At 42.2% G+C, this 25,612-nt stretch overlaps 1 protein-coding gene across 2 annotated transcripts; it reads right to left on the reverse strand.

Moving 5' to 3' along the window:
* Nucleotides 1-177: 177 nt before the first annotated feature.
* On the reverse strand, nt 178-21,268 carry atp1a3b (ATPase Na+/K+ transporting subunit alpha 3b). Of its 2 annotated transcripts, none has more exons than XM_028580919.1 (23): nt 21,114-21,268; nt 20,886-20,978; nt 10,272-10,349; nt 9,575-9,634; nt 9,103-9,306; nt 8,768-8,881; nt 8,164-8,298; nt 7,946-8,063; nt 7,437-7,705; nt 6,823-7,021; nt 6,465-6,709; nt 6,168-6,360; nt 4,966-5,141; nt 4,699-4,835; nt 4,462-4,612; nt 3,608-3,776; nt 3,328-3,482; nt 3,065-3,188; nt 2,726-2,871; nt 2,496-2,626; nt 2,239-2,340; nt 2,026-2,117; nt 178-1,737 (listed from the first exon to the last, which is right to left on the reverse strand). In XM_028580919.1, exons 2-23 carry the CDS (start codon nt 20,889-20,891, stop codon nt 1,709-1,711), a joined length of 3,033 nt encoding a protein of 1,010 aa, XP_028436720.1. In that variant the 5' UTR covers nt 20,892-20,978; nt 21,114-21,268; the 3' UTR covers nt 178-1,708. The 2 variants fall into 2 exon arrangements, with proteins under 2 accessions (XP_028436720.1, XP_028436719.1); XM_028580918.1 differs by having other exon boundaries at nt 10,272-10,388.
* Between the last annotated feature and the right edge of the window lie 4,344 nt (nt 21,269-25,612).

Here is a 25,612-nt window from a genome sequence, read left to right on the forward strand (position 1 = left end):
TGTCATAATATGCAACCTTGATGAGTGATGCATATTATAAGCCATTTTCAAGAAAATAGTAAAAAAAGGAGAAAAACTAAGCGATTTGAAAGACATGCATATTATTCAAAGTGTGAAGTGTAGTTTTCAATGAGTAAAAAACAGATACAGAAAGAAAGACACACAAACAGGTCTAGGTTGTATTAAATGTTCTAGATGTTTATTGGTGTTGTTTTAATTTATTTGACACAAATGTTCTACTAGTTCTGTTTTTTTTCTTCTTCTTGAATTTCAACTCGTGCAGCCATTTGAGATAGACCCAGCCTGAGACCGCTGGCTCTTCACTGGTCTCGTACACATACATGAACACAGACCCGGGTCTGACCGGGCTATACCAGGAACTGCACTGAACCAGAGCTGGACCCGATCTGGTAACAGACCCCAGGTCCATGGTCTCATCATCACGATCCGCATCACAGCACACTGCACCACATCATACCTGCAGTGACAGGAACCTGAAAGCCTTGGTTGGTGTCTTGTGTCTTTTTGTAAAAACACAACCAAAAACCCTGCTCTGCTGTTACAGTTTTAGAATAGCCTCCTGAAAAAACAGCAAAAATAACTGAAACCAAATGGAAAAAAAGAGACACATATCTCTTGCTTTTTCCTATTTCACCAATATTGTTATTGTTATTCTTCATGAATGTATCTCTTGAGCTGTTTTTCAACATTTGTTTTTTTATTGTTTCATTTAAATTCAGTATAGAATTATATAGATTTCCTAGAGCACACAGAAAGATTGAATTGTATTTACCAACTTGGGGGGAGGGGGGGTGTACTGTAATAGTTATTAACAAGGACAATGGTTCACACAGTGCACACAAACAGAGACAAACGGGGCAGGGGTAGGGGAGGGGAGGGGTGTGAGAGACAGAGGGGGAGAGAAGGGGACGCCATGGGGTGTGCTTTGTTAGGCCTAAATGAGGAAAAAGCAGCTCTCACGTACCCCCCCTCCCGTCATAGAAATAAAAAAGACAAGTAAAATCATCGAAACCCCCCGTACCCCACATATTAAAAAAACAACAACACTGGCTGTTGAGAACTCAAGAGAAGGAAAATGGACGTAGTGAGAACGACGGAGATGACCACTCCGCTGGTCCTCCACTGACAGGAGACGGAGGCAAGAGGTGGCAGTTGAAGTGGTGTCGGCGGTGGGATCTCACTGTGTGATCTTTATATTTGTGTGTGTGATTGGAGGACAAGCAAAGGGTTGGCGAGGAGGGAAAAGAGAGAGGGGAACAAAGGTATAGAGACAGACAAGGACAAGAGAGCAGGGGAAGAACAGGGAGGGGAAGGAGCTGGATGGCCCTTTTTTGCAGAGCGTAGACACTCCCTTTGTATCCTTAGCTCATTCAAATCTACATACACAATATGCAGCTGCCGTTTGGTAGATATATTGGTTTATGTACACAGCAGTGAGAGAACACATGCAAAGAGTATCATAGGAGAATGGGGAGAAAGGGGGGCGGTCAATGTAGAAAGTTGTAAAGGTGCTTTTGCTGTTTTTAATCTTTGGGGCGGTTGTGATGAAAATTGCTTCAAAGCGGTTTTTGTCTTTAAGGGGGGGAGGGAGGTGGGCATCTGGAGGTGTGTCTTGCCAGGGGATGGAGTGACAGGGGAGAGAAATAAGTGGAAGATGTAGGGGGTTTGAGCAAAGATGCTCTATCGATCAATAGTATGTCTCCCTTTCCACCCAACCTGGATTGCAAATGAGAGAAAGAAAAAAGAGAAAAGTTCAGTTAATTCAATGATTTCAAGTCATATTTTATAAAGCTGTTTCATTAGTTAAAGTACTAGTTCAATATTTTGGGAAGTACACTGCTACTTAGCTAGTTTTATGGGAGTTATGAGCTGGACAATTTCTTGGACCTTGAGTCTTGTCGTCACCGTTGTTCAGTGACAGGACACAAACTCACAGAAATAGTCCAGCACAACCTACTTTGGTTTAAGGGGTAAAGCGCTTCATAAAAAGGAAAAAATACTAACCTCCAGGGTTCCTACGGAGGAGAAGTTTTCGGATTTCATCATAAACAAAGATGAGAAAACTGTAGGGGAACGCACAAAACCACCAGCTAGGCCTGTGGGCAAGACAAGAGAACAACAAGGATTACAAATAATCCAGAACAGATTACACAAAATGTCTTAATATCAGAGTGACTGCACATGTATCCATGTGATACATGTGGTAATGGCACTCACTTTAGAGGATACATCCTGAGTGCCACATCCATGCCTGGGCAGTAGGACAGGAAGGCAGCCAGGGCTGTCTCTTCAAACAGGCCGAAGATCAAGATCTTGTTCCTGGGTTGAGAAACAACAAATATTAAAGAGGAGAAATGACGATGCAAAAATTTAAATTTAAATTCCTTCTTTGTCATTCTTTCATTATTTCATATTATGCCAAAAAGATTAATTACAGAAAATACAGTGTATCACAGTACACTTGTCGGACTCACCTCATGCCCTGCTGGAACACAGAGTTACGTCTGGTCTTGCAGATGATGACATCAGCCCACTGCACGACTACAATACTGACAAAGAAGGCTGTGTGGCATGTGAACTCCACAATCTTCCTCTGCTCGTATGTCTGAGGGAAGGAGAGGACAGATACACGGTAACACGATGTATCAAAACCTGAGAAACACACCTGAAAGTTCACTCAAGCATACAAAAACTACACACTTACCCATTGCTGCCCATAGCTGTCTTCCAGGTCGTTGTTAGAGCGGTCATCCCAATTTAGCCTGATGCCTACTAGTTGACTGGGCAGGAAACCATTTTCAGCCAAGATGACAAAGTAGGCGAAGAAGCCTCCCAGAGCCTGGATCATACCTGAGGAAAAAAGACATACAGACAGAAAAAGATTTCAGAAAGGTCCAGAGATAATCTGGCAATTGTTTACAATAAAAAAGGAGGATAAAGTTGATTTAAACACAAAATTACTTTCAGACAACCAAGATCAAACGTCAATCCCAACCAAAGACTCACAGCTTGGATCAGCGGCACCAATCTTCATTACACCTACCAATTTGTCCATAGGCAATGCTGATAAGCCTCTCATTCACCAGCTTGTCCCTGGCTGGGTTCCTGGGCTGACGCTTCATGATGTCACTCTCAGCTGTTTCATAAGCCAGTGAGATAGCTGGCACCTGAGGGAAGAGGGAGACATGGGAACCTTTAGTACATTAGGACGGGTCATATCAACAGGAGCTGTACTCAGTGATGCCTGTGTGCAAGCGTAGAGCTGCGTTTGTCGTAAAAGACAGTGAGTGTTTGATCAGCTCTCACCATGTCAGTTCCCAGGTCAATACAGAGGATGGTGATGGTTCCCAGTGGCAGGGGGATGTTGACGATGATAAAGAACAGGAAGGGGGTGATCTCTGGGATGTTACTGGTCAGGGTGTAGGCAATGGACTTCTTAAGGTTATCAAAGATCAAACGGCCTGAAGGGAGAAAAACAGACAGGTTACATCAGGCACTAAGTCCTACTGTTTGAGTCTCTGAAACCACATGTACATCCTCTAATCAAGCATCACATGTTCCAGTTCTGTCCTCGGGGTCTTCTCACCTTCTTCCACTCCTGTGACAATAGAGGCAAAGTTGTCATCCAACAAGATCATGTCTGCAGCTTGTTTGGACACATCTGAGCCAGAGATTCCCATGGCAACACCAATGTCAGCCTTTTTCAGCGCAGGAGAGTCATTCACACCATCACCTGTGACAGCTACAATGGCACCCTGGGAGAGAAGAAGGAGGGTGAGTGATGAGGTCATAAAGCATACATTCATAGAAAAGTTATATCTGTTAAATGTATTCATCCCTCATTTACCCAGGTATCTTGATTTTAAAAGAGACCTACTTGTTTTTACAATCAATGCCAAAGCCAGAGATCAATACTCTTCATTCATATGACCACACGTTTATTAAATAATTCAGTACTTCATGAATAAACTGTATTGGCGGCATTTTAAACAACACTGATGGCAAAACATCCTCAATGTTTTCAAGACCTGAACAGATGTATTTCATGTTTACATCTTTCAAATAAAATTTTAGAATTAATTAATTGAATTTTAGTCAAATTAAGATAAAACAAAGTTGGCATTTCAAATTCAATCTAACCACCTCAGTAAAAAAAAAAAAATATATATATATATATATATCAGTCAGGCAATCCTAATTCCACAGATAACTAGCGCCATCTGCTGTTGTAAAAGTGTAATGCTACTTATAAGTCTAGTCACTTAATGTCCACAATGTAATTGCAAGAAAAAAAACATTGTCTTCTATTCAAACCAATATAAAGCATGAGGGCACCACTGCTTGGATTAGATATTTGACTCCTACTCGTTTAAGTCATACCAAACTTTTTACTGTCAATAAGGCATTTCATTATATAAAACAATCTCAAAATGCTCTAACCAGTCTCTGGCAGCCCTCTACAATGATGAGCTTCTGTTGTGGGGAGGTCCTGGCAAAGACAATCTCTGTATGATTCCTCAGGATGTCGTCCATCTGATCCTGAGACAGATCTTTTAGGTCTGTACCGTGGACCACACAGGCCTTGGCATCCCTGAACACAGACATTGAAACGTTGATGTCTCGTAATTTACCATCATTTGTATGCAATGTGTTTGTTCTTGTGTGATTATTCTTTACCTGGGGTTGACCTGGCTGACAGGTATATTGAGACGAGCTGCAATGTCCTCCACTGTCTCGTTGCCCTCTGAAATGATGCCCACTCCCTTGGCAATGGCCTTGGCTGTGATTGGGTGATCTCCAGTGACCATAATGACCTAACAATAGCAACAAAAATGATATTTCATTACATGATCTCACAAATGCATTTTGACACAGAACCTTATTATAAAACACAGTAAGGAATAAAGAGATCACATATTAGGCGTGTTAAAAAAAAAAACTCACCTTGATACCAGCAGATCGGCATTTGCCAACAGCATCAGGCACAGCAGCACGGGGAGGGTCGATCATGGACATGAGGCCAACAAAGCAAAGGTTGTCTGTCTGGAAGTTGACATCCTCTGTGTCAAAGGCAAAGCCCTTGGGGTACTGATCTTCTGGCAGCAACACATGGCAGAAACCTGGAGGGAAAAAGAAATGTGTGATTTAGTGTTTGATTTGTGATGTGAATCAACCCAGATCTTCTATCCCTACTTCAGAAAAGTACATTCAATCTAAGCCTAGTTTTAATAATTCAACAGATCTTAAGTTGAAAAATAAAATGTTTTTTATATTATCTTGAGCTGTTGCAGATTTTCACCTCTAATGTCAAGTATGGGGTTTTTACGCTAATGAAAGCACACCCCTATAACTGCAACTGGTGTCCTTCAAGTAACATATCATAGCTGTCCAGTCACTGTTGCATAAAAAAGATTTCTAAATTTGATTTGGGTGATTTTATTTTTTGGATTTGAGTTTCTTTTTGGGTTGAGAATAGTCTTTTACGTTTTGTGGTAGAGAAACCCTTAAAAACCTTAGACAATATCAACAAATTTGTTGTCACAAAGGTGAAAACAGAGCCGTTTTTCTTTTTTATTCTGGAGATAAATGTTTTTTTGCTGGACAGTACTAGAAGGGTATATGTCAAATAACCTATTAAGTAATGACTAATTGTTTTCCCATTAAGTTAAATTAAAGTAATGTTGCATTTTTTGTTAAATGGAAATGTATTATAGGATGCGAAATTACTAAACAAAGTGGAAAAGACATTTTCCAATTACTTGTGACTAAATAAAATCCAAATTTTCTCCTTTTGAACCTCAGGTCATGGTCATACTGTATTTACATTAAATTACATTTCATTTAGCTTTTATCCAAAGTGACTTTTAATAAGTGCATTCAACAATGACAGCACAAATTCAGAACAGCAAGAATTACATAGAAGCTATTAGCTTGAAATAAGCTACTAAGTGCCATGTGTAAGTGCAACATGTAAGGGCAATTTTTTACTATTATATGTAACCATCATCTTCTTAGCCAAGGTGCAGTCGGAAGAGATGTGTTTTTAGCCTGCAGCAGAAGATGTGTAGACTTTCAGCTGTCCTGATGTCAATGGGGAGCTCGTTCCACCATTTAGGAGCACTTTCTCCAGTTCTATCTATCCTTACCCAGTACTCTCTCTCCCAGTCCTCCCAGCTCCATGTAGGCATTCTGGAAAGCTTCCTTCAACTCCTCATCCATAGGTTGCTCTTTCCCCTGCACCAGGATGGTGGTGCAACGGTCCAGGATCCTCTCAGGGGCTCCCTTCATCACCAGCAAGTAGCGGTTGTCATTGGGATCCTCTGTCTCATGCACTGAGAGCTAGACGAGGAGAACAGGAAGTTAATGTGATGAAGTGAACAGGGTGTTTGTGCATACGTGGGTTTAATTTTGTGTGCACAGCTGTAATGCAACCTGTTACTTACCTGGTATTTGTTGGTGGAGTTAAAGGGGATCTCAGCCACCTTCTTGTTCCTATCCCTCATTGCCCTGACTGAGCCGCAGGAAAGCTCGATACACTTCAGCAGTGCTGACTCTGAGGCATCGCCGGCCACGTCACGCTTCAGGATGGGCAGTGAGTCTTGTCCTGCTTTGAACTGAGCGCGGTTACACAGTCCAGCGACACGAGCAAGAGACAGCCATGTCACTGAGCTCTTGTCGAAAGAGGCACCTGGAGCAGGAACAGAAAAGTGAGTATTATTAACCTTCATGATTCCTAGTGATCATTTATCCCTTCAACAGTAGTAACATATTTCAACAGCTGTATGCCCTGTCCTCACTAACCAGACTGGTCCTCGGTGGTGTCAGCCTCATGGATCTGGTTGTCAAACCACATGTGGGCCACAGTCATCCTGTTCTGGGTCAGGGTTCCTGTCTTGTCAGAGCAGATGGTGGAGGTGGAGCCTAGGGTTTCCACAGCTTCCAAGTTCTTCACCAGGCAGTTCTTCTTAGCCATACGTTTGGCAGTCAGGGTCAGACATACCTGCAGACAAATACATGTATGATGTTAAATAATGCTAATTATCACTGTGTTTGTATGTATCACCTATGATGCTCCAAAATAGAATTTCTTGATGCCAAGTAAAGTGAGTTCATGGTACAATTAAATAAGAAGCAACCAAATAAATATATATTTTTAATAGCACCTTTCAAAATGAAAGACAAATGCAATAAAATTAGCACCAAGGTTATGCAATACTTAAAAGCCTTAACTAAATGGAATAACAAACATGAAATGGAACATTAAACAATAAAAGAAATGAAATGAAATAAAATGGTGTCCAAAAAGAAACTAATGAGAAACGACAACAGATTGCAAAAAATATACCACACGATACCAAAGTATCTATTTCAGGAGCAATTGAAAAGGGCCAGTATCTTATTATATGTCCACTTACGGTGACTGTGGCCAGCAGCCCTTCAGGCACGTTAGCCACGATGATGCCGATGAGGAAGATGACAGCCTCCAGCCAGGAGTAACCCAGGATGATGGCCAGGATAAAAAAGGTGACGCCCAAGAAGACGGCCACACCTGTTATAATGTGGATGAAGTGCTCGATCTCTTTGGCGATGGGGGTTTTGCCAGTCTCCAGGCCAGAGGTCAGAGTAGCAATGCGACCCATGACTGTGCGGTCTCCGGTGCAGATAACAATGCCACGAGCTGTGCCTGGTTTTGAAAAAGAACAGAAATATAATGTAAAATAGAATTTGCAACATCAGTGCCTGTGTAATTAGTCCTATAAACAAAAACAATCTCAGTTACTACTATACAATTACCATTACATTTTAGTATAAGAGTAAAGTTAGGTATAAACGTTATTACTTGGCTCAAATTAGTGGCTTTAATTCAAACCACAGGCACACAAGCTTATACTAGCATGTAATACTATTGCTATGGTGACCATACCTTCCACACAGTTGGTGGAGAAGAAAGCAACGTTTCGGGTCTCCAAGGGGTTGTCATGGGTACAGTCAGGTGACCTGCTTTGAGGTTCTGACTCGCCTGTTAGGGAGGAGTTATCAACCTAATGGGACACAGAAAAAGTAAAACATGTAGTTTCATACAACAAGAAGGAAGAATTTGAATGTGTCTGTGTGTGTGTGTGTGTGTGTGTGTGTGCACACCTTGCAGCCATGGGCAGAAACCACCCTGATGTCAGCAGGGATCCTGTCTCCTCCCTTTACTTCAATCAGATCTCCGCCCACCACTTCTTCAGCATTGATGGTTACCTTCTCCCCCTCACGGATCACCAAAGCTTGCTGCAGGGAGATATCAGTGATGGTTAGAAAATACACACACACACATGCATTGGACACTAGAGAAACATGGTCTCTCAGAATATGGGGAGTTACAGCAGAACGCAAAGAGCTTTTCCATCGCTTTATGTGAAAATAACTTTCTGAGTAAAAATACCATAGGCAAAATTCAATTCAATCATTCATTTTTATTATTTACACGTGCTTTTCCTACTGTGACAAGTCAAAATGTCTTCCATGAAAAAGGTATATATGCAGTATTTACCCTCTATCTCAGTGGCAGGCAGAAGGTAAAGTGTGTCGGCTTACATGACTTGAGGCAACAGTGTTTCTGCTAAGTCACATTAACTGGGTATTTCCGACCCATACAATATTCACTTTAAAGGCTATATGGTCAATGTCCCCTTTCCAGAGGAAATCAAAATAAGCTTTTACTCATACGTTGGTTTCTTTTGAGCAAACACATATTTACCTGAGGCACCATGTTCTTGAAAGACTCCATGATTTTGGAGCTCTTGGCCTCTTGAAAGTATGAGAAGCAACCAGTAATGACGACGACAGCTGTGAGCACAATACCTAGGTACAACTGGAGAGAGAGACAGAGACAGAGAGACAAACAAATGTGAGTGGCACTGGATCCAGTAGGTGTGATGCTAAAAATGCTTTGCCGAGGTGTCATTTATATTTGTAATTCAGAGTCAGAAGTGTGATGGATGTGTTAATGGGGTGTGTAGCTGGACCAGTGTGTGTATGCATGTGTGTTTGTTTCTTTGTTTATTTAGATCCCCATGTGTGTGAATTGCTCACATTGTCTCCTGCAGGTTCGTCCTCAGTGGCTGCCTGGATGGCGTAGGCCAGGAAGCAGAGGATGGCTCCGGTCCACAGCAGGATGGAGAATCCACCAAACAGCTGGCGACAGAACTTGACCCACTCTGGGGTGGTGGGAGGAGGGGTGAGAGCATTGGGACCATCTCTGATCAGATACTCTGCTGCCTTGGCATTGGTCAACCCCTGGAGGGAGCACAGAAGAATTGGGATGTGTAGTTAGCAGAGAAAGGCAGGTCTGCACTGATGCAAAGCCGACAAAAGCACACAGTTTGTTTGAGTTTGTTAACATTCTCATGTTTCTTTAGTATCTCTTTGGGGTTTAGGGGACTCTTGGTGTGGAGTGCCAATTGTCTGTAATAAACTAATAGAAGTATGCCACCTAGTGGCCAACTGGAAAAACAGTATCAAACCATAGCTGCAACACGGAGAGAAATAAATATAATCGACTCACCTGGACAATGTCAGTATTGAATTTCCTGCATACTTCCTCTATGGACATCTTATGTTCCGTCTGAAAACAAAATAAAATACAGAGATAGTCAATACTCTGCATAGATCAGTATGTTTAGTAGTTGCCATTTTTTGCATGCAAGGACAATTAGTAAAAAATAGTCCAAATTGAAACAAGCCATATGCTAATAAATAATGAAAAGGAGTTTTGAGCTTTTTTGTAGCAATTTTAGAAAATCCAATGACTTAATGGCATACAATGTAATTGGAAATGTACTCCATGCATGCAGTTCACCTGAGAGATAAGAGTATCAGGGCAGCCAGATTTGGCGACCCAGTTGTCTGATTCTTGCACTGGGATGTGGGATCAAAGTGACGACCTCCTGATAACAAGTTACCCTCTTACCAGCAAAAATACATTTGTTTTGACCTGCATGAGAATGATTCCCCTTCTTTCCAATTTAGTTGGTGTCAATTCACTCTCCTTTACTATATCCTCAAAGAAGATGTTCTTCAAAAGTTGAAAATCATTTACTTGCATCCTAAAAATGCATGGATTGTATCTAAAAAATATTTTTGAAATAATGAGGGAATTGTCAAATGAATCAGCTTTTGACTGACTGGATCAAAAGTGAATGGGTCTCAAGCCAGCATTCAGTTCCACAAGTAATTCAGAGATAAGAAAAAGCTTTACTTACAATGGGTACTTCCTTCTTCAGGTCATCCATGTCCTTGGTTCCCCCCTTCTTCTTCTTGGGGGATCGGTCAGCTTTGTCCTGTGTGGTGGCAACGCGGTAACTGTCTGACCGCCCATACTACAGACACACACACATGTTTTATACATGCCTTCGGACTAGATTAAGGAGATAGTAGCATGTGCGCCCTTGTGTATAATCATAAGTGGTCTCTGGGCTTATACATGTTTATCCAAAAAACTATACTTAAAATGCATTAAATGCTTTATTGTTTAGAGAGCTGTACTGTCTGGCATTCTAACAGTATGTACCAGTAACTGACTGCAACCAAAATAAAGCCAGCGGGCTTTATTGAATTCCCCATGAGGTATCTGTCTTGCACTATACACTAAATAATGTTGTACCCTTGTGAAGTGGCCTTGTGAAGTAGCCTGTATTTTGTAAATCATTCTCAGTTTATGAGGAGGATGAAGAGCCTATAAATAAAACCTATTATCATAAGAATTATTTAAGACGTGAAAGATAAATGCATTACCATGGTAGCTTTGTTTTTTCTGAACAAAAATATCTACATTAAGAGAACACTATCACCACACATTAAAGGATGTGCTTCCTGTCTACTCTGCCATATCCATTTGATTTCCACTGATCAAAAAATTGTCGCTCTGATGTCAACAGCCTGATGGACACATCAAAACTGTAGGTTTGAACTAATCACTTCTTGGTCTTTTTCATTTATCTAGCATGAAGGACTAAACAGAGAGAGCAGAAAAACAGAGTTTATACTCATCAAAGGCTTTCTGATTAGATTCTAGAATGTTCTACACTATAATACCAGATAAGCTACATCAGAGACTGTCTGTTGTTCCAGGTACTGTCCTTACTATAACTGTCCCCTCAGAAATTAGATAATGTTGTTAAAGTAGACATGAGTGGATGATAAAAAAAAACTGGAGAGGCAAGAAAACAATCCCTCCCAGGAGGTGTGATCGGGTCCTCGTGGTCAGGCCCTTCACTGACACAACAAAGTCATCAAGGAAACTGCCCTTGATGGCAGATCAATACAGTCAGATATAAACTGATGGGTTCACAGAGTAGCAAAGTCCAGCTGATATAGAAGCCACATAACTTACCCTGAATCAGACAGAAACATCAATACCTATCAACTAATAATCAATGACAACAATCCTAATTAAGGTATGCATCTCAAAAAACAAGGTTAAAGGTTAAGATTTAATTGATAACTTAAATTAGATAAGAGGTACTGGTTGTGTGTTCCTTCACAGAAAATCAAAAACCCAACTGTGTGCTGAAATTCACTGAAATAAAATGAGCACCCTCTAGTTGTACAACCAGGTAGTACCATTATAAGGAGTGCAGCATGCACAGGTAATTGCTGCTTAACTACTTTATTTGCATCTGATATCATAGTACAGATATAAACTACAAAGGAGCAAACTGATCTGTGTTTTGACATAATACTAGTATGTTTACTTTAAAATAAAATCGGTAAAAAGTCACTAATCAAACTTAAATATTTACAAAAGCACCAGTTAGGAAGTATGAATTGAGATCCCAAGTCCTCCACAAAAAGTCACACACCCGAACCACACCAAAACACACACACACACACACCTGCAGTGCAACAAAATGTGACTAACAAAGATCAACTTCCAACATTTTTCACTTTGGGAGCTGTAATTGTACTGCTGTTGTGCAAAACTCTTGTGGACATTTTCATGTTGGAACAAAGACCTGTCTTTCTGGTTTGTCATGATAAAAATGAATGACAACTCTCACTTGCATAATAATAGAGCGTAGGCTGCTCAAAGGCCGCTGCTGAATTCAACGCAAACAATGAAACCATTCGTTCAAGCATGTCTGTGGGAAGGAGCTGTTTGACATGAGTGGAAGATAAAAAATACACACTCAATCACACACATGCAAGCACACGTAGTTCTGCAACAAAAGAGCAGGTGAGCAAACCTCCTGCCACAGCAAGACCAGGCAGGCCTGGTGAGGCAAAGACTGCATAAAGCAGAGACTGATGCAGTGGAAAAGTACTGCTGCTCATCCCCTCTGAGACAAACCCAGAATGTGTGTGTGTGTGTGTGTGTGTGTGTGTGTGTGTGTGTGTGTGTGTGTGTGTGTGTGTGTGTGTGTGTGTGTGATTGAGAAAGAGGGTGTTGAATCAAGGTGTTGAATAATATAGAAAAGTTACAGATTTACTTCTAATCAGCTGTCAAACAGGCACCGTAATCTCACAGATGACAGACTGGCAGGTGTGTAAGTAAGCATTTGTTGATATAATATATATTGCTGTGGCTAGTTTGTCCACATACAATGAGCAACGCTGCAAACACACATTAAGAGAGCATTGTCTGCTCAACGCCGCACCTGCTCTTGTGAGCATATGCACACTGAAATTGCTAACAAAAATATGGACACACCTATGGGACACACACAGGTCTTTCTCTTTCTCTCACTATCACACACACACACACACACACACACACACACACACACACACACACACACACACACACACACACACACACACACACACACACACACACTTGCCTAGACAATAGATGTGTGGTTGGTAAGGAGATGGAGAGTGCCAAACAAAGCGATATGTGATGAAAAGTAGAGACATGGAGAGATGGATGGTAAGGGGGTGGATGACAGACACGGTTGGGCACATGGAAAGGGAGACATCAGTGGGAGGTGAGAAGCAGGGACAGATAAAGAGTGAGAGAGGCATGTGGAGAAAGGGAGAGTGAGTGAGAGAGAAGAGGTGTTGTCACCCTTATCTTATGCCTCTAATTAGATATAGACCAGCAGTCTTTGTCTGCTGGCTCTGTGTCAGTGTTTGGCCAACAGTGACCCCACTCTAATAGATTGTGCAATCGTATTAATTGTGTGTGTGTGTGTGTGTGCGCGTGTGTGTCACTTTTATGTGTTGTCATATGCTAATAGATTAAATTCCCACTCCGGGTGTCTGTGTGTGTACGTTTGCACATGTGAATGAGTAGTTTTCATTGTTGATCATTTTCATCACTCATTTCATAGTTTGCATGACAGCATGACTCAAAAAGAAAAGAGAGCTTGCTGATCTATCTTGTGTCTGTGTTTACAGTATGCTGAGTATGTTAAGTGCTTTGTTTGTGTGTGTGTGTTAGCTTCTCCTTTTGCCCCCTTTATACAATACCCTGCTGCTTGATAAGATTTGTCCTTGTTGCACCTACAGCATAATGGTAACATTTTTGCAAAAACATGAAACAAGTAAACCTTCAAACTATATGTCTGTCTACATTTTAATCTGTTAACATTGTAGTTAGTTAGTGGTATTTACTGCTCTGTCTATATATCCGTCTCTGTTATCTCCACCCTGATTTTAATTATTCAGCAGAGAAAGATAAAGTCTATATTGTGTACATATACAATTTGAGTAGCCTTACATCTGGTAGGAAACATCAAAGTGCGCCTGCCTGTGTGCGTCTTTGTGGGAGTCTAGCTGTCTCACACAGCTCTAGGTAATGTAATGAGAAAGGAAACAGAGACTTGTGGCTGGAATTACAGACGCTTGCTCTCCCACAAATGCACACTGACGAACAGACTGATGGACAGACACATCTCTGACATTGTCAGGATGCTCCTCTATGGATTACATAGTGCAATCATTTACATCCAGTTACATATTGGCTTATTAAAATCTACTTAAAATATCAATAATTCAACAAAGTAAATTGCATTGTATCTGGTTGTGTGTTTCATTTGATCATAAATTATTCTGCAGGCCTGCTCTGGCTAACCAAACTAAATCTTGCATTTTATCCTCATGTAAACGGCTGTGATGAGTGACTGTGTTTGGAGGGCAAGTAACCATGGTGGCCGGCACGGCCATTGGCATGGTGATGAAGCTCAGCAGTGGCCCAGTACTCCTTGGATCCCCTGATGGGATACGGGACAAGTAAAAATGTATGCATCTGTAACAGTTTTCACTGCTGTATAACAAAGACAGGCAATAGGTTCAAGGAATTGGTGTGTGTCTGTGTGAGCAGAGGTGAGTCATTTTGTTGGCTACAGTCCATGTGTGGAAGCCTCTACACGCATTGCGGCAGAGGAAGAGGAACGGATATGTTGAGTGAATGAGAGAGAGACCAAGTGATTGTGAAATAATACAACAAGATAGTCCTGAGAAGGAAAGAGCTGCCACTCTACGTTTTAGGAAGAAATGCAGACTGGCAGTGTATGAGAACTGGCTACATATGTCAAACTTTGACTTCTTACGTACCATAAAACTACTCAGTTGTAATTTCTTTTGGCAAACTGTAAATCAAATGTTACTACACTGTTATGTTGTGCACATAATATACCTACTAAGAGTATTGTTCGAATAAGCAGTGGCACCTGAGAGAACTATCATGTCAAGCATTTTTACTTAGGATGGAGGCAGGGGTTTGACTGGGACTGGCATGTAGCATATTTTCCTTCCCCTTTAATCCAACGCATAGGGACTCCTTTAACAGGAAGAGCTGATGTGCACATATACACAAATGCTTGTTTCTCTTCATGTGGAACTCATATGAGGAAGTGGTTTGTAGGTGGAAGAAATACTACTTTGTTCCATTTTATAATTTGGCATCTGCCACAGTGTTTTTCATCATGAGTCTACACTTCCTCTTTGTACAGAGCAGCCAATTGTATGGATCTCATCAGCTACTCTGCACTGACCATGTGAGAACTACATTGGGCCTTATTGTGTCATCATTGCTAATTTCACTTGTGCTCTGGGCTCTTGGAAACTGTTTTACAAAATGTTAAGCCAATGACGTATATTAAGGTCTCATCCATGTCAGCTTCTCTTGTAGTTCAGTGAGACGGCTGAGGCTGCAGGTTGAAGGCCCTTTGTCTTCAGTCTGGCCCGTTGCTTAGCTCATTCACGACAAATCGTAAAAGGTGCCATTGTAAACGTGCATCAATTAAATCAATCAATTTTTATTTGTCACATAAAATCTTACGTGGTACAATTCCAGCTCCTTCAACTTGTGCAAGATTCATCATAAAGCACAATGTGGCCACCAGATCGGCACACAGAAAAAGAGTCACCCGGTTGAATGCCGCCCGCACTCCAGGATCCAGCCAAGTTTAGGCAAAAGGACACCACAGCTAAGCTACCGACATCCCGCTGGAAACCGCCATCCAGCTCACCGTCCAATGCCTGCACACTGGCCAGCATAGGTCTGTCTGTCAGAAAGGCCTATGCACATTCACAATATAATTATTATAAATGGCAGTGTGTTGCATGTAATTTATGTTTTTAAAATAATAATGCATTGTTGACAATTCAATTTATTAAAACTGGATCTCCACCAGATGTTCCTGTCCCTCTCTATGAATTGTTAAATAAACAGTGTGTGTGTGTGTGGGGGGGGGGCCCTGAAAACGTAAAAAGGTAAAAAGTTATGAACACACAATTTTAATAAACATATATTGCATGAGCAAAGATGACTTGGTCACAACACTGGCAGTTGTAGATATGCTAATATGCGTGTGGTGTGTATATGTGTGTCGTTGGGTGTGTGTGTGCGACCTTGCAAGGTCATCGGGCCATCTGCTGTTTCTTGCAGCAGGATGGCTGGGCTCTGGGCCACAGTGGGGGGCTCAGGCTGTGGACCGAGGGACATAGCTGTTGGGATTAGCTAGTCTGATTACTACACTGGATTAGCCCAGGCGCTTCATCCTCTCTTTGTCTTTCCAACTCTTCGTTTTCTACAATTCTCTCTTAGGAAAAAATCAAATGCATAAATGCTGGTTCCACATTCATCATTAGGTCTTTGGTTTGTTGGTGAATGTCTTCTAACAGTACTGAGTAAACTAATGGATTAGATATATTATTATATATCTAACATAATTTTAACAGATGATTAGGATTTGAATGCATTATAAAAGAGACTGTTAAGATAGCATTTTTCTTATCTGTATCAGCCTTGAGAGTGAGACGAAGGCTTCTTATCTTTCTATTTAACAGAGTGAGCAGACATCAAAAGGATGAGGTTCCAGATATCTGACTTAAAGAAGAAAGGGAAAAGATGGCGTAAAACTGTTCTGGTACAACAGTCCCCGGGGGACATTCTCTTACGACGTGTGGCAGTTAAAATTAAACAAGTACACGTAATGAATTAATCCGATTGAATAGTATAAGTATATAGAGAAATAAAAAGATTGTGGCCGCTTAAGAGCACTAAGAGAAAATCTTAATCTCTAAACCACATAAACACAAAGAGACAGGTAGAGAAGAACTCTCTTTAGCTCTCCAAGCATATGCATTGTGCTCTGTCACCAAACACAACCCAAACTTCAAGTTGTAACCCCTCCTGACCCCCCACACACACACACACACACACACACACACTCACACTCTGTTGCTTTCTGTCCGTCCCATCATTATCTTCATCTGTTTTACAGAGACAGTTGTGTAACTGTGTATCTTTATAATGTAATGCACTGTCCACCCCCATGAGCTCAGAGGGATATATTTGCCCTGTAGTTTGTGTGTCTTGGTGTGTGTGTGTGTGTGTGTGTGTGTGTGTGTGTGTGTGTGTGTGTGTGTGTGTGTGTGTGTGTGTGTGTGTGTGTGTGTGTGTGTGTGTGGGTGGCCTGGTCTAGATTAGCATTGTAAATCTTGGTTCAATGGTACTTGTACCCAACATGGCATTTCACCATGTTGTGAGAGAGGGCAGCTTAGGACTCTTCAGCAAGTAGCTGATCAAACAGATATGTCCATGATATGTATGCACGTACATTCATACACACAGCTACTGACTGTTCAACTAAACCAAATATCTATTTGCATATGAGATTTTCAAGCACATGATCTGTATTCAGTATGTCTAAATGAATGGAAAATCATTCACAATTCACTATTTAGGAATAACATTACTGTTAAACAACAGCATTACATGTAACAAAGTGCAAATCAAATACAGCAAGGTTTTGTAAAATTATATGTTTTAAATTTGAACAAGCCTTTGTCCATTGTGGCTGCACAGTGTTACACTTTGTGCTTTGATGTATTCACACATGCACACATTTACAGTCACACAACAAACACAGACACATCTCCAGGACAACACCCAGAATTAGTCATGTTGTTGTAGTCAGGCAACCTAACCCCTCTGAATCGCTCTCATTATGGGAGACCATCAACACGTCAATGTTGGAAAACTGTTAGTCAATCACTGTGTCTACTGTAATCCTGTTTCAAAGTAATGTATGAAGGAGAAAGCACTGACCTTTACATTTTATTAGCATCACACAAGCTGCTACTGAGCACACAGCTCAGACTTTGTCCTGTTTTTTTTTGCAAAGGCACAAAATAAATCTGCACTCTTTCCTTTAGCAGTACTCTCACTAAGGACATTGCCCTCATTATAGTGGATTTTTATTGATCAAAGACCGACAAGAGGCTTGAAGGGGACAATGAAGAATAATTTCAAAGGTCACCATATTGACCTTAATTGACCCCTAGGCCACAAGGCAAAAAGATCCCAGCTAGCTGTGCGGTCAGAGAGATCATTGATTAGATCCTGTATGGGCATGCTTTTCTATTGGTTCCTGCAACGTGTTGGACAGATCAGCTGTGGTACAGTGCAGCCTATCAGCATCAGGCAGCAGGTGCAGTGGGGAGGGATGTGCAGTACTCTGCACCAAACTGAGGGCTGGGCCTCTGCAGAGGCCACACACATCCAACTCCTGAACTACCGTCCACTACCACCTTCTAACATCTTCTCTATCACTGCACATGCCTCACTAGTGCCACTGCCAATATAAAAGAACAGGCTGTTCTAGAAACCTTTACATCATGACACAGGGAATTAGTGAGTCTAATCAAAGTCCTATAGGGATCTTGGCACTAACAGGAGCGTCTCCTCAGCCATAATACATTTATAGCAGCTCAACCACACCCTTCGTCACCAGCCTGTATGACCTTCCGACAAAGCCTCAGTGCTGCTACTACACCTTCATCTCTCTATAGTCCCCCATCACTCCTGAGGCACCGGCCCACTTACACCACACCTCTCCACCATCACGCTCAGCCTTCAGTCAATGTCCTATGAAGATCATTCAGCCAACCATATCCTCTCCCTATCCCATCTGTCTCCTGCCCCCCTGATAACCAATCCCACAATGCACAGCAAGAGGAAACAGGAGCCATGGTAATGTGAGCCTCAGGTCATTATCCTGTAACAAGATACAGCCAGGCAGCTCTCCCCCACCATCCTCTGTCATTTTAAATCCCTCTCTTGTTCTCTCTCTACACCTGCAGACCAGCCACTACTGCCCTTCCTCTCTCCCTCTCTCCCTCTCTCCCTCTCTCCCTCTCTTTCTCTCTCTCACACTCTCTCTCTCTTTGTCCCTCTTCCTTTTCAGCAGTGGCACCCTCCCCCATCAGTGTCACGTGTCTGAAGGTGAAAATCTCCTCCTATAGTCTCATCAGCACCAGCCATGTATAGCTGCGCCAATGCAGAGGGAAGGATGAGCAATGAGTGGTGTGTGAGTGAAAATACATTTCTTAGAGATACTCTGCCAAATTTAGACTATATCTCTGTGCCAGACAAAATGTACCGGATGTCTCCCTAGCATCCCTGACACATGCCCAAGCTTTGCTCTATAGCATCACTGCTGTCTCTAAGCCCTTTCCTTTCTGTTTGCTCCTCGTGCCAGCCTATCACAGCTCTTTACAGGGAATTTCCACACTAAAGGCCCCGCCCCCGGTTTGACGCAGAAGGCACGTCGCAAGCTATGCCCCCTGCGGCCTTGGGAAAGGACAGCTGGCAATGCCATCGCACAGTGCGCCAGTGCAAAATTCGCGGAAAAAAAGACAGAAAGAGCGAGAAGGAAGTGTGATACTCGGTACACGTATCCATCCATGCATCCATCCATCATGCCATCCCCTCATCCATCTATTCATCCCCTTTGTCTTTCAGGGTGACCTCAGCAGGCATCGAGTGAAAGTCAAGGAAACACCCTTCACAGACCGCCATGACGCTCTTATTCTGTTTTATAATGTCAATTTCTGGCATCTTCCGAAGTGACACACCAATCCATTCCACACAGCACCAGTAGCCTACATGCGCAAGCAGTCCCATCCCTTTTGACGCAGTCCTCCCTAAATCCTACATCTTGAACGTCTCTACCGGCAGAGATGCTTGTGTAACTGCGATGACATCGGCTTGTACTGCCTCTACAGCTGCAGATATATCTCAGCACCGCACGGTCCCTTGTCTGTAGAGACCTGCCACCGCATCATTCAGCAGACAGACCGCGGTCGGAGATTAAAAATCACAACTCACGCAGGATGGAGATGGAGCAGAAATTGCGCAATGGCTCACACCGAGAGTAGCGCCGTGTTTTTCCACTAGCCTCATCTGATTAATTTACATGACGTTTATCCAGATAACGCATAACGGTGCGCACAGCAGATAGGAAATATACTGGCAAACGTATGTAAATGTAACAAGCACATCGTGTTCCTGGTGTACTGGACGACGCATCGTTTCTTTAATCTTTAGTGTATAAATGTGCTCACTGTCGGTGATTATCAAGATCCGTTATGTCACAAATTACAGGGGAAATAAGCTGGTGAGGCGCTTATTCCCGGTAACCGCATTATGACGCATGGGTCATTGAGGGTGCTGAGGATGAGACTCCTCCGCTGATAGCGTCCAATGTAAGGACGCGATGGGCACAGCATCTCCCCGGTTCACCGCCAGATGCTTTTCCTGTGCTGGACCAGACCGGAGAGAGGGCAGTGCCAGCGGGGTTTAAAGCAGGAGATGACATGAGAGGGATAACGGGGGGGGGCAACGAGGGCATGAAGGACATCACAGTACATCGTGTTCATTCATCACCGAGGAAGTCATATAGCATAATGTAGCTAAATTTGTGCCTTCAAATGTAAAAAGAAATATCATTGTTTGAACCACAGGCCAATGGTAGGTATACAGAATAGGTTTCTTACTGGGCCCCCCTCCCTCTCTCCCACACGAGAGCTCTCGGTTAAGAATAAACCGATTAGGCCTACCGTGGCTGGCAAGGTTATAGTCAATTTAAGGCCTATCAGAGACCTGAAATACATATGACACACTGACAACCTCTAAACCACACACCTACTCTAGCCTATTTGTGACACATTGGCATCGGCTTCAATTCATTTGTGATCTCGGTGCATATTTAAATTGACCGAGTGAATGAGAGAAAAGGACACCAGCCAATAAAATGTCAATATATTTATTCAAGTAAAACAATAATTGTATTCAAGTTAAAACCAGGCTAAATATCAAATTAAAGTGAGCGGTTAAATGCCGCTGCTTTCTATAGACGCACTAGACAGGGGCTACTGGCTACATCAATTTGTCGCAGTCTAGGAGACCAGGGCAAAACATAGTTCCGCATTAGAGTCAACGCCACTCTAACAAGATTCCCATAAAGGAAAAAATGGCATCACATCAGCCCTTCCTCGTCATGAGTAAAATATCAGGCTACCGTTAATTTCTCAGGCCACTTCAGGGGGCTACAACGCAGTTAAAAAGGTGGAATCGTCAGTCTTACCCCCATGTTGACGCAGTCACTCTTCTCCTCTCAGGTGATGCACGGCTTGAGAGGTGTCAGCCCCTCACGTTGAATTATATCAAAATGGCTTGCCTTGAAAAATAAAAGAGATATATGCTCAATTTTCAGGGTTGCTTAAATGAAAAATGAAAAATACGTCATGGCAGTTATCTAGCCTATAGATCTGACAAAATGTTTTTCTTTGGTTAAATAAACGGTCTCTCAAACCTTCCAAAGGGTTAGGCTACAGTTTTTCCCCCGTAAGACGTCTTTCAAATGGAATGCGGTCTCAAGCGGAGCATCACGCGGGGATGGGTTTCCTTCCTCTGCTCTCTGATACTTGCGGTGAAAGACCGGCGAAGCTACCGAGCCGTACTGCTACCTTTTCAGGACTTGATCTCCCTCCGCGGCTCTGCCGGTTACCGCAGTACTCCTCTAGCCACACCACTCCGCCCGTGGAAGAAGCGCCGCCTAGCAAATGAGTGACTCGACTCACGCAGCTGGCCAATCATAATTCGGAGTGTCTCATCGGTGATGGGAAGGCTGACCAATTGGTTTCGTTTCAGTCTTCAAGCGGGCCAATAGAAGGCCCATTCTGCCCCTCCTGCTTTACTGCAGAATTCCGAGGCTTGCAGCCAGCAGCATCGCGAATCTCTAGGCTGAAATTTCATATAAATGGACGCACAAGGTTAGATCCTAGTTGTCGTGTATTTGTTTGTTCATGATGCAATGTATTTATATAACATAAAATAGTGGATTTTTGTGCAATAATGCATGTGATAAGCATCCTTGGATGTCTCTTCGGCCGTGTTGGTCCTGTCATGAGCATGATGTGCACCTCGTCACTTCAGTAGTGGGCCTTGGTGCAGCAATAAAGTCAGTGTGTGTGTGTGTGTGTGTGTGTGTGTGTGTGTGTGTGTGTGTGTGTGAGAGAGAGAGAGAGAGAACGCAGATAAAACGACATGAAGTCAGAATCATATTTAATCTTATTATTTCACACTTCACAGTAATGCCATTGATGTATTATTGCACAGCAGGGCATTGGGCTGGAGTCAACCTGACTGCCAGTGCATCAGGTGTACAGTTTTGACGGTGCAGAGTCAGCAGTTTTAGCTGATGTGGTGAGACTTGCACTCACCGGCAAAGGTAAAATACTGACATGGGCATAGACCTACCCCAGTGGAAGTAAATAATCAAGTCTGGCTTGTTTCAGCACTATAATCTGGGGTCTTTGGAGCTCCTACTCTATTTGACATTTATGCGGGCAGTTGTAAAAATGTTATCTACTGATGACGTGGGATTGGCTGCATCAAGTATCCATACACCGAGAGAGCACTTTAAGCACTAGACAGGCAGAAAGATAGAGACACAGAGAATTATAGAAAAGATACAGAGGGGGAGGTATGCCAAGGGCAAGGACATTGTGGGCAAAGAGGACAAAACATGATAAAGAAAATGAGTATTTGACAGATTGTGTATTTTTCTGTAACAATGCTAAAAAAAAAATTCAAAGACAGAGAGCATGAGAGAAAGAGACAGAGGACAAGTGAGATGAGGCTGGCTGTGAGTTGCCATTGCAGGGTGTTTTTCTTCTGTGGTTTTCACTAAAGGGACAATGCAAATGAGAGAGCACAAATGCTTATAGTCCCGGAGTTGCATATGCACACTAGCACACATATTCGTGCATGTAAAGCCATGCCTGATGTGCAAAGGAAAGCTGAGAGTCATGCTTGCTGTCCCTGTAGCAGATTGTTGCCATGCCTCACTGCCTTCCTTGCTGTAGGCCCAGACAATGACCACGCAGCACCATGAAACCCCAGAATTTCAAAACAGGGTTAGCTCTGGGTTACAGTCAGCTTCAACTGTTTTTAAACATGTTGCTATATGTTGCAGTTTTTTTTTTTATTTAAGCTATCTGGAATATTGCAGCTGACCAACTAATAATAGCACTAATTAAATTTAGCAGTGAGCTATCATGTGTTTGTTTATATTTTGTAACCTTCTACCATGGTGTAAAGTTTCAAATACACATTCTGTTCCCAGTGTGGCAAATCCCAACCATACAGCACTCACAGGATGTGAAAGCTTTTACTTTACATTACTGTGATACCCAGGTCTGGTTTCCAAATAACACTTTGCATAGCTTATATGAATGGCAGGCTACTAGCTAGCACTGTGTAGAAATGTCACTGCTATGAAAAGTAATATGAATATACTGTATACATGTTATATAACCATCGCCAAAATGTGGGGATGGGTATTATGCTTAAATCAAGCTATACAAGGGATGTAAAGTAACAGAAACACCAAATAAACTAAAAAGCCTTTCAATAAAAAAAACTGTTTGGTAAAGCTCACGATTGTTTTTTGTGTGTGAATGAAGTCTTTAATTGAAGGTTTAATTCGATGGATGGAGATTTTTTGAAGGGCAACTTTAACAGTTTCTATTATTTTGCCCACCTAATGTCTACAGTATGACTGTTTTCCTGTGACTGTTAACTAATTTCTTACACATGCAGTGCATATTGAATTATATAGCTTCACAAAATCTTTGCATCCTAGAAGTGTTGAGATATGTATAGCATATAGGAAACTGTAAGGATTAACAGATTTTGATCCTGAAGGCCACAGTGCTGCCCATGAGGGCGACTTTGTCACCGTGCTGCTGCTAATAAAGTTATTTTCAATCTCATTTCAACCAAAATGGCTGACAGTAGTATCCTTCCTTAACCTCTGTCATACCTTCATGTTTCTTACTCCTTAGTGCCCCCCACCACCACAGACCTCTCTGCCTTGCCGGAAAAAAGGAAGACCCCCCATTTGTAGGTCTCCACAGCAACAGCAGTCAGATGACCTTGTCTCGGACTTGTTCTGCTGAGTCAGAAATTGAAGGATGGGTGAGGGGGATGCAGGCAGAAAAGAATACAAGGGAGAAAGAAAGAGGGAGAATTGGATGACACAGAGAGAAAGCTGGTTATTCTAAGTGATTCCGGCTCTGTGGATGCTGCTCTTGTAGACAGTGCTGTGTCATACTAATTTACATGAAGATCAAGATGTCTTGAAGCGTAGCTGTCCATAGATGACTCAACCAAGAGAGATAGAAGGCACTGTGTATGTGTAATAGTGTGCGTAGTCAGTGCTTTTGGAAAATGATATCAATGTGATAGTGTGTTCATTTTTTTTTAAAGCAGGGTTGTACAGGACATGGTGATGGGCACGCCCCCACTTTGGTGTTTTAAAGGGTTTGTTCGGATTCACTAAAGTCACAATAATACAACTTACCGATGGAGGCAGCATTAGAAGAGAAACTCTTGTGTTCTGCAAGGTAAAATTACTGTTTTTTGTCAAAGGAGTGTGGTGGCTTTGAAGAGAGCATAGAGGGATATAATGGCTTCAGTTCCCTATCAGAAAGGGCTGCTTGATGGCAAGGTAAAGTGGTGAACATTTTCAAAATTTAGCATACACTTAAACTGATATTGATTTTTATAAGTAGGCCTTTTATAGGTGGCTAAAATACGTTTTGCTGCTGCCCGTGCTGGCCCTGACAACAGCAGTACGTTTCTTAGCTTCTGTGTTGGGGCTCCTGCCTGCTTCACTACAACATTGCTTACAACCCACTTAAAAAAATCTGGACTATCCCTTTAAGGTGTACTGTATGAGTCAGAGCTGCTGATGAATATCATATGTCATGAGGCGTTAGTGTCATGGACTATGTGTGTTGTTTAGGAAAATGTGTGGGCATGACTAAAATAGAGTCAGTATATGTGCAGCAAGTGTGAGTATATCTATATATGAATACACTACATAGCCAAAACAACCATTACATTCATATGTGATTGTTGAGCAACTCATTTCAAAACCAAAGCAATGAAAACGGTGTTATAACAGCCTCCACTCTTCTGGGAAGGCTTTCCTCAAGATTTCAACATTTGGCTGCAGGGATTTGATCCCATCCAGCCACAAAAGCACCATGTGAGGTTGAGCACTGATGTTTGATGATAAGGCCTGGCTTGCAGTCTTCATTCCAGTTCACTCCATAGATGTCTGATGGGGTTAAAGTCAGGGATCTGTGCAGGAAAGACTTATTTTTCCACACCAAACCAAAAAGACAATTTCTTTATGGAATTTACTTTGTGCATGACTGCATTGCAATATTTAAAAAGGAAAGGACCTTAGCCAAACTGTTGCTGTGCAATGTTGGGATCACTTTATTCTATAGCATTAAGATTTCTCTTTATTGGATTTTATAGACTTAGCTCAAATCACGATATATATTTGAGTGTATGTGTGTGTGTGTGTGTGTGTGTGTTCATGTGAATGTGTGAGTGCATGAAGGTGATCATCCAGCTAATCCAGTTTTATAAATGTCTGACATAATCTGTGTTCTACTCACAGTGTCCAGAAGGGTGGAAAAGAGGCAGAGACAGAGAGAAAAGGGGAGAGGAGGAGAGAGAGAAAGAGTGACAGGAACAAAAAGAGGATAGTGCTGAGATCTCAGGGGATAGATGAAGGGAAGTCAGATGGGATTAAAGAGATGACAAAAATTAGGCGTGAGAAGAAAGTGGATGAAGAGAACAAGCAATAACACAGAGATGAAAGGAGGAAAGAGCCAGGTGGGTGGTGGAAAATTCCTCTGGGATTTGGCATGGAAACAGTGACACATGACTGTCAATGACGGTTCAGTCATGAAACGGGAGATGTGTGGCAAAGGGCAAGAGAGGAGAGAT

The sequence above is a fragment of the Perca flavescens genome, chromosome 6 (assembly GCF_004354835.1).
Source record: "Perca flavescens isolate YP-PL-M2 chromosome 6, PFLA_1.0, whole genome shotgun sequence".
Taxonomy (NCBI): domain Eukaryota; kingdom Metazoa; phylum Chordata; class Actinopteri; order Perciformes; family Percidae; genus Perca; species Perca flavescens.

Coding starts and splice junctions, on each gene's coding strand:
- atp1a3b (XM_028580918.1), bottom strand. Junction 2,627..2,725: donor ACAGCTATGGGCAGCAATGG/GTAAGTGTGTAG, acceptor TCCTTCCCTCAG/ACATACGAGCAGAGGAAGAT. Junction 1,738..2,025: donor CCTCCGTAGGAACCCTGGAG/GTTAGTATTTTT, acceptor TTTGCAATCCAG/GTTGGGTGGAAAGGGAGACA.